Source organism: Coffea eugenioides, chromosome 1 (assembly GCF_003713205.1).
Source record: "Coffea eugenioides isolate CCC68of chromosome 1, Ceug_1.0, whole genome shotgun sequence".
Lineage (NCBI taxonomy): Eukaryota > Viridiplantae > Streptophyta > Magnoliopsida > Gentianales > Rubiaceae > Coffea > Coffea eugenioides.
In genome coordinates, this window is record NC_040035.1 from 47,003,338 (window position 1) to 47,016,491 (window position 13,154).

Sequence of the window (13,154 nt, forward strand, 5' to 3'; positions counted from 1 at the left end):
TTTTTTTTAAATTTTTAAATTAATTAATTTGTGAAGATACTTATTTTAACAAATACGTCTCTATTGTTTGGTCAACTCTTTGTAATTTTGAACAAGAAGCCCATACAGTGGAACTGGGACTGGAAGACAATAATGTACTAGATAAAATGTGATTACAACTTTTGGATAAAAAAAAAAAAAATGTCAGTGGGAAAGGGTTTCTTCATCATCATCTTCTTTTCCTTTTTTCCATTTTGAGCTCTTTTTTTTAACTTAATATTTGTAAGGTTTGTGAAAACTGTTATGATCTCTTTTTTCATAACAAAAAGAAAGTAAGTGTAATTTTGTAAATTTCAGTGGAAATAGCCACGACTGTTAAAAAATTATCTCAAAATTCTTTTCTGGACGGCATGGTAGCGTGAGCTACTGAAGCGTGTCACATAAAACAGCGGCGTTCATTTATGTGGGGCCCGCATGAGGGCCCACTGTCAGCGACGCGTGGGGCAAGGATTAGGTAGCACTGTCTAAAATGGTTCACGGTCATTATTTGGGCAATGTAAGAATTAGAACGGATCTTGTATATCAGTTTTAATATCGCGTGTGAGGCTCATTTTCACAAATTTGTCTTCTATATTTACAATATGAACAAATGAGACTACATGTCGTAGAATTGAACAAGACCTGCCCAAATAGTTTTTTTTTTTTTATAACCTTTTGCACCTTAGGTTCGGACAGGACATGATTCATATCAGAATTCATTTACTGGCAAAAGTTCTTAGATGCGTTTGATAAATGTGAAATTTGAATTCATTAAATTATTAAATATTAAATTAAATACATTCGAGTATATATTATATTTAGTGATAAGTGAATAATTTATCACTTATTTTTGAAAATAAATTTTATCTAAAAAATTTAGTATCATTTAATTAATTTAAAATTTTATTTTTAATTATCAAATACATTCGAATATATTAACATATATGAATTTGTTAAATATAAATATTGAATTAGATTATCAAAAAGTGTGTTTTAGTACCTAGCAGGCTAGAAGTCGTTGCCGAGTTTCCACACGAGCGAATTCCCTTACGGACCACGGGCAGGAACGATTGCACTTTCCTTTACTGCAACTGAAAATTATGTGCATTTTTCATACGGCGTAACTTTGTTTGCACATAGTGTAATTTACTTTCAATAATTTGTAACTTTAGAACAAAATTTTATAAATCCCACACATATTATTAAAATCGAGATACAATATAAAATTTGAATCGTATAATTTTTTTTGACCAAATCTTAATCGTGAACTGTCCGGTGTCTGATACCGTCTCTGCACCGTATCCTTACCTTACAGGCTAGAGCTATTAGCATCTAGAAGGCTTCAGAGTTTCCACATGGGCCCTAATTTTTTAGGTGGTCTTTCAAAGCAAGCTGTCTAGTTCACGATTAAGTTTTTTTTTTAATTATTTTCCTTCTCACATTGATTGTCAAAACGCGTCCCAAGATGCGAGCATCAATTTACGTGGATTTACTTTCCAATTTGGTATTTTTTGTTTCCTTAAAAACGGTCAGCGAATTCAGCCAGCATCGTAACTAGAGGATTGACTGCACCTTTTCCTAAAGCATGCACACCTTTCCGGTTTTCGACATCGTCAAACACCATCAATTTATTTCAAACTTGTTTTAAGATTAGTATGAAAAGGCGAGGATAGGAGGAAATATGACAAATCATAAAAGGAACCCAAATTAATACAAAAATTATAACACGAACATAGTAAACCAAAAAAAAAAAGAGAGAGAGAGAGAAATAGTTCATAAGAAAAATTTAAGATGTCAATCACCCAATGTCACCTATTATTTAACAATTTCGTATTGCTAACAAAACAATAAGTACTGAATTTAACTGGATTTGGTTAATTATGTATCACAGATACGGAATTTGGTAAGTTGATAGAAATCGGCAAGGCCTTGTTTGGATAACAATTTTTCAAAGAAAAATTATTACTTTTTAGTAAACATATTTTTCAATCATATTTTTACCTCATATATATTAAATTGTTACAATAATTTTTTTACAAAAAATCTAAAAAAATACAACCAAACAAGACCTTTTTCTGACCGAAGAAGATTTTGTTGGGTAATTGGTCCTTCCAACATTTACCTAAAACGATGGGCCAAACAAAAAACAAAAAAAAAAAAAACTTAAAAGATGACCGATGGGCATCAATTGCTTTGCTGTCGTTATATTGCAGCAGGCACCTACGGCTACGAGACCCCACTCGGTCGAATTATTTTAGAATATTCCAAATTTTCTATTATTAAATCCCTTAATCTTAGACGCTGAAGCCACCATGTTCTCCTATAAATACCCCATCCCCACGATCTTGTCGACCTTCTTCGCTCCCGTCGCCTCGTTTGCGCACAGGTTAGTTCTTTTCCCTTTTCATTTCCCTTTCCCTTTCCCTTAGTTTCTTTACTGTTTATTGCTGTTTTCTTTTTTTTTTTCTTTATTTGTTTCGTTTCAGATAGTTTATTTTCTGTTTTTTGTTTTTATTCATCTAGTATAGATTTCATTTATATTATCTTTTTTTTTTTTATGTTTTTGGAATAATCTATGTCGTTGGCTTCTGATTACAGCATTCCTAGATTTGCTGGTTTGTTTGCTTATTGATTGATTCAGAAATCAGAACAGTTGTTTAATTGCATGATTACTTTCTTTTTTTGCAGATCTACTCTATTGCTGTCTCACCCCACCCCAAAAAAATTTGTTTCAAATTTAACAAAATTAAATATTAATAAGTTTTGCGAATTAAGGAATTTCGAAGAACCGATCATGTTTCTACGTTTTCCTCTTCCTCAGAAAATTTCATGACACACACTGTCCTCATGCGCCGGATTCGCCTTCTTCACTCATTTTCAGTAGTTTTTCTCTACTGGTTTTACGTGTTTTCATGAACTAACCCTCAAATTGATTTTCATCGGGCAAAAATTTTGTAACTATTAGTCATCAGGTTCGCAATTGGTCTAAACTTTAGCAAAAAATTCGCTCCAAACGCTCACTTAACTTTCAATTAAATACATCGAAAAAAGATGGCACCAGACAAATCATTTATGAATTTCGGGTCAAAGGGGGATCCATGTAATGCTAAGTGTGATTTGAAGAAGATGAAGAGAAAGGAATCCAATCGCTTATCTGCTCAGAGGTCTCGAAATAAGAAGCACCAGCAGCTTGAAGAGCTTCTCCGTCAAGTGAATCTCTTAAAGGAAGAAAACCAATCATACTCGGACAGAATCAATGCCACCAATCAAATGTATCAAAACATGGCTTCTCAAAATAAGGTTGTGAGGGCTCAGTTTGATGAATTGTCTGATCGTTTGCGTTCCATGAATGATGTGATTCACATTGCATCTGAAGTCAATGGTGTGGCGATTGATACTCAAGAAATTCCAGATACCTCACATAAACCATGGCAGCTCCCCTTTCCGGCTCAGCCGATGTTGCAGGACCCATTTCTGCCTCAACCATTGCAGCAGGATTCCTTTCTACCTCAACCACTACCACTGTTGCAAGACCCATGGCATCTCTCCTGTGTGAATCAGCCAATTGCTGCCTCTGCTGATTACTTCCTCGACTGAAATAAATCTTGGGTTAAGCACTTGTTACTTCTTAGTTGAGTCAATGTCTGGTCGTCAGTTTCTAATTGATTGTAATATTTTTGAAGTTGTTTGATATGCTTATTTCAGCTTTTTAGGGTGTCTGATATGGTAATTGCTAGAGATTGTTTATACACTTTCAAGTATTAGTATGTTGGATTGTTAGCTTGTCCATATTAATTTGAGTAGATGTTGCTTGCAGATCTAATCTAAATTGACAATAGTTGATTGGCTACGGTTAGTCAATAAATTCAAATCTAAATTTTTTTTGGCAAGATATGAAACCCAACTCCAAAAGGGAAGCTAACTCAATGAAGTTACTTTTTCTATACACACGACTCCTCCTCCTCCTGCAACTTGGGCTGCTAGGCCTGACATTATGAGTTATTGTCACACTGACTTTTAACCCCCAATCGAGCTCGCTCGTTCCTGTATAGTTGTACGCTTGATATTCTTGGTTTCGCTTAAATATTTTGGTTGGTCCTTTTTGGCAACCGCATGATTTTCCTCTCAAAGCAAGCACTGAATGTATCCAAATCCAAACACTCGCACTTTGCAAGAATGATTGAAAAAAAAAAAAAGGAAGAAGAAAGAATAGAAACAAATTAAATCGACAGATTTCTGCAAACAAATCTAAGATCAACAGTATATGGTATAATGCTCGTTTAAACATGATGAAAAGTGATCATCCATCCATCCATCCATTTTAACGACTCTTAACGAACATAATCAAACAGTACAGAGGTTTGAAAATGATTACTTACTACTAAAAATAAAAAAAGATAAAGATAACGGGCCATGGGATTGGGAACTAACAAGCATGACCGAAATCAGTTGTCATAGGTACGGCACTCCTCAGTCTCAGGATTGTCTTTGCAATAGTTCTCCAAGACGTCCGTCTCTTTCTTGCGGTCCCTGGCGTCACTTGCAGCTGCGCTCAGCTCCTCGACTTCATCCCACGCGGCAGCACACTCTCCGCTTTCTGGGTCACCGGCGCATGCTTCCTCAGCATGCTTGACGCTCTCAGCCACCTGGTCCGACAGCCTTTCCGGTGCTGCAGCCAGGGGCCGGACAGAGAGTCCCCGGTGCACAAAATGGGTGGTGGTGGAACTCTTGCATGGGTGGTTTAGGCAGGGGAACTTGAGGGTCGAGTGTGATGCCTTGGCCAATATTTGTGGGGTTGAGAGGCTCACACCAGCTATGGCTGCCATGGCTATAATTCTGATACTCTCCCGGCTCTTATTGCTCCAGTCCAGTAGGGGTTGTAAGCTTTGCAATTATTATATAATACCAGATAACGTAAGAAGCCATACGGTCGCTCCTATAATATAGTACTAACAGTAACAGGAGTGTGAAATGAATCCTGAACATACATTTCTTATCACTTGTCTTCCTATCAAGATCTTCCACGTCATTCCACTACCAATTGTTTTTTTTTTCTTTTGTGGAAATATCTTTTGTTTTATATATATTCGGTTGGCATGAAATATCTGTGCAGTTTATTTTTATTTTTTCCCTTCCTTCCACGTGCAGCTCTTGATGATATTTTCACAGCATTTCATTCTTACGTCTGTCAATATATGTATATTCATCAGCGGGTTGGTTTCGCAACCTAGCGTGTGAAGTACGCTCAACTTAAAAAGAGGATTCGGCCATTTCCGAACGCGAAATATTCTGCGTTCCCGGGGAAATTGACCTTTTATTATTATTTTTTTTTGTGAAAGTAAACACTTTTTATAACTTCTTCATGTGTAAATTTATTTAAGGGACTAACAAGTCTGCTACTGATAATAGTAGCAGTAGTGGTAGTTAACAAGCCTACAGTGTACTACTAATCATTTTTACTAGCGATAACAGTAGAGCGGCAGTAGCGCTGGGACGATAATGTTGTTATTATTGCAGCAGCAGCAAACTAGTGAAAATGCGGCTTCACAAAGTTTATCATCGATTCTCCTCCCACTCCCTTCCCACTCCCCTCTCTCTTCTTCACCATCATCATCTCCCCAAGCCTCTCTCCTCCTCCTCCCGTTCTCCTCTCCCCAAAGCCGTCCCATTACCCTTTAGATTTCCGGCCCTGCATTCACCAACTTCCAGTTCCGGGACCTGTTATAATACCTCCTCCCATCTCAAACCCATCCCCATGCCCTCCTCCAGAATCCACAATCTTGTACCCGTAAACGCCGTCGCTGTGGAGGACGGTGCTGCTTCCAACGCATCCGATCCTCCTCATCAACCCACTCATTCTGCGTCACCTGAAAACCAAGGTTGTTCTCAAATAAACTTTTTCATAATATACCACTATTAAGATTAAAAAAAAAAAAAAACCAATAAAGGAAAAGGGTTGCCCAATCTTTTCTTTTTCTTTCTTTTTTGGTTAAGACAACGATTTATACTAGTACTAATTACTTAATAGGTATGTAAAATCTGGACGTTGATTTTAGTTTTCTTTCTCTCTCTCTCTCTCTCCTCTTCTTTAGTACTACTAGACTTCGATTAGTTATGGATGAGTCTAATCAACGAAATGCTTAAAAACTTGCTGGCTGCATTACCTACACTTCTATCGTTTAATCAACAGATTTGGGCGCCAATGGATATCAATTTCCTCCCCCAGAAATTAGAGATATAGTGGATGCTCCCCCTCTTCCTGCACTCTCGTTCTCTCCGCAGAGGGATAAAATACTTTTCCTCAGGCGGAGATCTTTACCTCCTTTGGCAGAATTAGCCAGGCCAGAGGAGAAGCTCGCTGGTGTTCGCATTGATGGAAAATGTAATTCCCGAAGCCGTATGTGAGTGATTTGGAATTTTTCCTGTCTTTTCCTTCGCTTTTGTTGTTGTTACTGCATTCTTCCATGCTGTTTCTTTCACTCACTTAATGCAATCACGGATATAATTAGACTCCAAATGTTGCAAGTAACTCGTGTATTTGCAAGTCTAACATGGCATGATACTATATGCTTCGCTCATCATTTTTCTCAGGTCATTTTACACGGGTATAGGGATCCACTTGCTAAATGCTGATGGTACCTTAGGTCCAGAGAAGGAGATCACCGGCCTCCCACACGGTGCTAAAATCAATTTTGTTACTTGGTAATGCCCGCCCCCTCTTTCAACTTTTAGCTTGAGGCTTACAACACACTGATTCTTGGAGTCCTTAACTAGTTCAGTATTGCTGTTATCCCATTCTCATTTCATTTTTATGTGCGGACTGGCAGTTGGCCATATCCCTCATTCTACTGCATTGTGATAATATGTACTCAATTTATCCATCTTTGATGTTATCATCTACGTTAATTTAAGTCTTAACTCTCAGACCACGTAGAGGATTGACCTTATTGTGATTGGTAATGAAACTCGGGTATTCTGAAGCCATGAGTCCATTTTCTTCACTTTTTCTCAAAATGCCACATAATCCACTGCTTGTCTACTTCTCATGGGAAGAGAGATCACCTTCTGCCAGGAAATGTTAATTTCCAGGTTTACTTTCTTACACTTAGTGATGTATTCTTTCTCATCTCTAAAGAAAAAATTTATGATTTTGTTGAGCTCGTGGAAGATTATAACTTGACTGCATCTACTGAGGGCTTGGACAAGATATTGAGGGTACTGCTAAAGTGGGGTGCATTTGTTACTATTATGTCTTTTGCTCTGTGCCAACCTGCTGCAGTTTTTATACTTGGGATCTATTCTGACCTTTAGTGTGACTCTTCTTTTTTCTTTCAAGTTGATGACTAGTGTTGACATTTAGCCTTCTGTGAATTTATACTGCACCTTTTGCCTAATTTGTGATTTGTTATTTTGCTCCTAAAAGGTCAAAGGACGGTCGGCATTTATCCTTCAGTGTTCGAGCTGATGAGGTACTTTTCGGATTTTAAGTAGTTGATGTAATTTAAACTTGTGCTACTTCAATTATTCCATCGACACCTTTGGATGCTCTTAATGGTGACTTGTACCATTTTGCCTGCTTTGGTTGACTTACTGAAAGCACATGAGTTGACAAACATGTAGAGAATTCTCGTTTCTTTAAGGTCAAACTAAAAGCACTGCTAGTTTCAAAGGTTCCCTGAATTTGGCACTCTAGAATTTTAGCAGCTACCAGTTTCTCCTCTTCTTTTTCCCTCCTTTGGTTGCAAAATCAGTGGCACAATATTATGGCGGCATGCTTTTTCCCGTGTAAATTATTGTTTTGGTAACTGGCTAGACTTCCTGATTCTGGCTATGTACAGGATGATGACAGTGGCAGTAAGCTCAAAGTCTGGGTTGCTGATGTGGAGACTGGGAAAGCTAGACTATTGTTCCACTCGCCGGATGTATATGTTAATGCAGTTTTTGATAAGTATGACTCACTGTTCCTGTCGGGCCAACTTACTGAAAAAATTGTATTTCCTTCTCTCTAGTAACTAAGTGATTTCCTTCTCAGCTTTGTCTGGGTGAATAACTCAACTCTATTGGTTTGTACAATCCCTTTATCTCGTGGGGAGCCACCAAAGAAGCGCTTTGTTCCCTCTGGTCCTAAGATTCAGTCTAATGAGCAAAAAAATGTTATTCAAACGAGAACCTTCCAAGATCTGCTCAAAGACGAATATGATGAAGATTTATTTGAGTACTATGCTACTACACAACTTGTTGTGGCCTCTCTGGATGGGTCAGTGGAGCCAATTGGACCACCGGCCATATATACTTCAATGGAACCATCTCCAGATGAGCAATATATTTTGAGTACTTCAATTCATAGGCCATTTTCTTTTATTGTACCCTGTGGAAGATTTCCCAAAAAGGTCCAGGTGTGGACAGCTAATGGGAAATTTGTTAGAGAACTTTGTGATTTGCCCTTGGCTGAAGACATTCCTATTACTTTCAATAGTGTGCGGAAAGGGATGCGATCAATTAATTGGAGAGCTGACAAACCTTCCACCCTCTACTGGTATACCCAAAAATTGCTGCTGTTTATGTCTTTAACTGAATTCCTTTTTCTATTCGCTCTCTTTCTCTCTCTGTAGAAAGCTTTTATGTTTTGATTGATGGCAAATTTTTTATGTGATTAATGGTATGAATACATTCTAAACGCTATAGAGGTATGGTTAACAATTTCCTTTCTTCCTGTTAACACTATAGAGTTATGAATACTTGCTAGTCTCTGCTGCTTGGTCTGTGCCTACTTCTAAAAACTGGCTACTATATGTAGCTTTTCAGTTGTGGTACGGTACTGTTTTGATATTTTGCTTTTGTGTTGGTTATTAAATCAGGGTTGAGACGCAAGATGGTGGTGATGCCAAAGTTGAAGTGTCTCCGCGTGACATTATCTATACACAACCTGCTGTGCCACTTGAAAATGAACAGCCAATTATATTACACAAACTTGATCTTCGCTATGGGTATGATCACTATTTCCTATCAATTGCAGTCTGTGTCAACTTTCTTTGGTTTGTGTATGCTCCTGTGCATTGTCTTCTGAATTTTGGCATCTTTTTTGGAAACTCGCAAGCATAAAAAACAACAGATAATTCTTGAGAAGGCTCACTTTGGAACAGCAAAGCATTGCTCCTTGAATTCAGTTCCTGGCAATCCTACATAATTTCTGTTATTGGCTGATTGCAATCATGCTTGATAGAACTGGTAATCTTGCTCGACATCTGTGACCTTTCATCTTAACAGAGGGATTTCTTGGTGCGATGATTCGCTTGCTTTGGTGTACGAGTCCTGGTACAAAACACGGAAGATAAGAACCTGGGTTATTTCTCCTGGGTCCAGGGAGGACATAAGTCCACGCATACTATTTGATAGGTCATCAGAAGACGTCTACTCTGATCCTGGCTCTCCCATGTTGCGGAGAACTTCTGCTGGAACTTATGTGATTGCAAAGGTGAAAAATTCTGACGATGAAGGCATTTATGTTCTGTTGAGTGGAATCGGTGCTACTCCAGAAGGGAACATCCCATTTTTGGATTTGTTTGACATGTGAGTTTGTGTGTCGTCTATGGATTTTTCGTCGATGTTTTGTTTATGTACTGGGATACTGAAATGAGAATTTTCAGAAATACAGGGAACAAGGAACGAATATGGCAAAGTGATAAGGATAAATACTACGAAACTATTGTTGCTTTAATGTCCGATCAGAATGAAGGGGAGTTGTATCTTAATCAATTGAAAATACTTACTTCTAAAGAATCTAAAACTGAAAATACCCAATATTTCATACTAAGTTGGCCAGAAAAGAAACCCTGCCAGATTACAAATTTCCCCCATCCATACCCTCAGCTGGCATCATTACAGAAGGAGATGATCAGATATCAAAGGAAGGACGGAGTTCAACTTACTGCAACCCTGTACCTTCCACCAGGTTATGATCCCTCAAAAGATGGACCCCTTCCATGTCTGGTTTGGTCATATCCAGGTGAGTTTAAAAGTAAAGATGCAGCTGGACAAGTCCGTGGTTCTCCTAATGAGTTTGCTGGAATTGGACCAACGTCCCCTCTACTTTGGTTGGCAAGGAGGCAGGGTTTCTTCCCTTCACTTGCTGGGTTTTATTTATGATTTATGTATATTGAATATCAATACTGCACCTGCAGACTTTTGTCATCAGATTTGTTGTATCTTACAACTCTAAGATTGCTCTGATTTGCAGGTTCGCTGTTTTGTCTGGACCGACAATTCCCATCATTGGTGAGGGAGATGAAGAGGCAAATGATAGGTATATGATATATACGGATTTTGCATGTTGGTTCTCCATTCAAACTCAAAAGGATAAGAATCTATTCTCTTTTAGTGGAAGAAGTTTTTACGTAATTAGTCATTTGGTGAAGGTTACTACCTGTGCAAACATAACCTCTGGAAAACGGAAGATTTATAGAATCCTTAGCTTATCAGACATAACAGACTTGAAAAGAGTGGTTAGCTGATGAAAGTTTTAGTGAAAGGAAATAAGAGGCGAAGGGTGATGTTTCCTGCTGGAGGTCATGCAGATGGATGTTTCCTGTGCTAAATTTAATATCCACCTTTTGCACTCCTCCTTTCTGCACTTCAGTATGTTTTATTTGTGCAGGCTTTGTTACCTTGTATATTCTATTATCATCAATAGAATGCATGAACATATTGGCTTGCAGTATTAGTACAAAGCTTTAAATTACCATTTCCAACCTAAATGTCAATGTCAGTTTAATTAAAAGCTATGTTCACTAGGTATGTGGAGCAACTTGTTGCAAGTGCGGAGGCTGCTGTTGAGGAAGTTATATGTAGGGGTGTAAGTTTTTTGAACTGTCCTTGCCAATTTCAGTTGGAGACATGGACATATGTTTGATTTTCATACTGTTATCCTTTGAAGGTGGCACGTGCAGAAAAAATTGCCATTGGCGGTCATTCCTACGGGGCATTCATGGCTGCTAACCTCCTGGCACAAGCTCCGCATCTTTTCTGTTGTGGGATTGCTCGATCTGGAGCCTATAACCGAACTCTTACACCTTTTGGGTTTCAGGTAATGATGTCCTTAATAGAGGTAATAGAGGTTGAGGTTTTAGTTGTTTACCTTGTTCTTCCATTACACCACGCTTTAATTCTATTGTTGGTTTTGTTCCCATTTTATGGTATTTCTCTTTTTGGTTCATTTCAATTAGGGGGCAAGAGAAAGATTTGAACTTCTTTCTCTGTGGTTTCCATACTTTTTTCTAGTAAAGGTTTTGGCAGTATATTCACCTATTTCTTTTTTCTTGGCTCAGAATGAGGATCGAACTCTTTGGGAGGCCACAACTACCTACGTTGAGATGAGCCCATTCATGTCAGCCCATAAAATTAAGAAGCCCATCTTGCTTATTCATGGCGAAGAGGACAACAATCCTGGAACCTTAACAATGCAGGTAAAAGTGTGAGTCCACTTTATATTTGAAAGTTTTCTTTACCAAAGATATTTATATCTTTTGAAGATTAATCTGCACAGTGTTCTTATAAGTCGGTGTCCTTTGTTCTTCTTGTTGCTGTTAGTTTGTACTACTTTTTTGCAATCTAAAGCCGCTTTCTTGTTTTAACTGTTGGCCTCACCACCAATGTTAGAGAATTTGATTTTCTTGATTTCTTCTATGTTATGCAGTCCGATCGATTTTTCAATGCTTTGAAAGGACATGGTGCACTTTCTCGTCTGGTTATTCTTCCCTTTGAGAGTCATGGCTATGCTGCACGTGAAAGCATAATGCATGTTCTCTGGGAGACTGACAGGTGGCTGCAAACATATTGTGTATTGAATAGTAGTGTTGATTCTAATACTTGTACAGACAACATTAAAGGTACAGAGGGTTCAGAAAGCAAAGTCGTCGATGCAGCTGAAGGAGTCAGAGAGCTAGAAGATCAACAAAAGATTACACTTTATTACTCCCAAAGATCATCCTTGTGGTAATTGCTTTGTCCATTATACATCAATTATAGAGGGAAGATGGAAGGAGGAGTTCCGTACTTGAGTTTGGTCTTTGCTTTAATTCTTTTGTATTGAGATCTAAATTATGCGTGAATGTCTGCGAAAAATAAACATAAATAATGTGTTTTTACTCTCTATAAAATTTTCTGATTTCTTCATTGAATGCGATTTAAATTGCCTAAACCACTGAATTTGGGAAGCTTGCCTTCCAGTTTTTGAAAAGCATTAATCATCGAATGGAAATTGCTTGATTTGTCAATGACTAGATCTTATAAAGACTATTTCTTTCCTTGCCTAGATGTCAACAATTTGTTCTGATAGGGGTGAACCAGATAACATGTGCCGTAACCCCCATGATATTTCCCGTTTTGCCTCAATTTTGCTGCCTCCATGATTTGTTTGGATCGTGCTGTGTTTGTGCATATGCGTAGTTGTAGATGTGATTTTTTTACCGTTTTCTGATTGTAGTATTCGAACATCTCAGGTTGCTTTTGTTTCTTCCCCTATGAATTTTTAAGAAATAAATTGCTTCCTGGTTAACGACTACATGATTTGCAGAACCCATTAAAGCCTGTTATTAATGGAGTTCCGAGGTTGGATGTCAATCGGCAGGAATAAAAGCAGCAACCTTGATTTCAGATTGTGGTTCGGGTCCCTGCCCTAAGATCTGTACTCCAAGGTCAATTTATTTAATATCGCTGGGCATGATTCTACCCCTACGGTAATACTTTTAGTTGTGAATCGTGTTCGGAGAGCGTACAAGCTCTTCATTTTTCTGTATTTGGTTTTGCCCTGCTGGGGCTTGGAGCTGGAGCTGGGGAGCATTCAAGGTATTCGTGTTGCGCAATAGCAGCAATTTATTCAACACCCAAACATCAGGAGGCCGCTCTTGTAAATTGACATTTCATTCTGAGGCAATCCACAGGATTGGTGGTGTAAAATGAATAAGTGTAACTAACTGCCATTCATTTCTGACAACCATTATCAGAAAGTTTATGCATTTAAACCATCCATCGGTTAATTATGTGCTACTTACACGTTTTTGTGTCACTTAACACATTTTTGTGTCTGGACAACCAAAAAGTTCTATGAATTTAAATTACCCATCCCTTGATTACGTGGT

The 13,154-nt window shown here is 38.1% G+C and overlaps 3 protein-coding genes across 3 annotated transcripts; 2 read left to right on the forward strand and 1 right to left on the reverse strand.

Moving 5' to 3' along the window:
- Window positions 1-2,348: 2,348 nt before the first annotated feature.
- On the forward strand, window positions 2,349-3,834 carry LOC113748818 (bZIP transcription factor 53-like). The gene is made up of 2 exons (XM_027292423.1): window positions 2,349-2,404; window positions 2,707-3,834. The coding sequence occupies exon 2, from the start codon at window positions 3,070-3,072 to the stop codon at window positions 3,613-3,615; it is 546 nt and encodes a 181-aa protein (XP_027148224.1). The 5' UTR covers window positions 2,349-2,404; window positions 2,707-3,069; the 3' UTR covers window positions 3,616-3,834.
- A 433-nt stretch (window positions 3,835-4,267) lies between these two features.
- LOC113748907 (calvin cycle protein CP12-2, chloroplastic-like) lies at window positions 4,268-4,936 on the reverse strand. Its single transcript, XM_027292537.1, has one exon. The coding sequence runs from the start codon at window positions 4,842-4,844 to the stop codon at window positions 4,464-4,466; it is 381 nt and encodes a 126-aa protein (XP_027148338.1). The 5' UTR covers window positions 4,845-4,936; the 3' UTR covers window positions 4,268-4,463.
- Window positions 4,937-5,492: 556 nt separating this feature from the next.
- On the forward strand, window positions 5,493-13,055 carry LOC113781451 (probable glutamyl endopeptidase, chloroplastic). The gene is made up of 15 exons (XM_027327391.1): window positions 5,493-5,897; window positions 6,209-6,419; window positions 6,610-6,720; window positions 7,442-7,487; window positions 7,857-7,966; window positions 8,051-8,554; window positions 8,877-9,005; window positions 9,286-9,588; window positions 9,666-10,124; window positions 10,256-10,321; window positions 10,810-10,870; window positions 10,952-11,101; window positions 11,343-11,480; window positions 11,711-12,009; window positions 12,590-13,055. Coding segments are annotated over exons 1-15 (2,931 nt in total). The 5' UTR covers window positions 5,493-5,554; the 3' UTR covers window positions 12,591-13,055.
- Window positions 13,056-13,154: the final 99 nt, after the last annotated feature.

Coding starts and splice junctions, on each gene's coding strand:
- LOC113748818 (XM_027292423.1), top strand. CDS start 3,070: ATGGCACCAGACAAATCATTTATGAATTTCGGGTCAAAGGGGGATCCA.
- LOC113748907 (XM_027292537.1), bottom strand. CDS start 4,844: ATGGCAGCCATAGCTGGTGTGAGCCTCTCAACCCCACAAATATTGGCC.
- LOC113781451 (XM_027327391.1), top strand. CDS start 5,555: ATGCGGCTTCACAAAGTTTATCATCGATTCTCCTCCCACTCCCTTCCC. Junction 8,555..8,876: donor AAACCTTCCACCCTCTACTG/GTATACCCAAAA, acceptor TTATTAAATCAG/GGTTGAGACGCAAGATGGTG. Junction 9,589..9,665: donor TTTTTGGATTTGTTTGACAT/GTGAGTTTGTGT, acceptor GAGAATTTTCAG/AAATACAGGGAACAAGGAAC.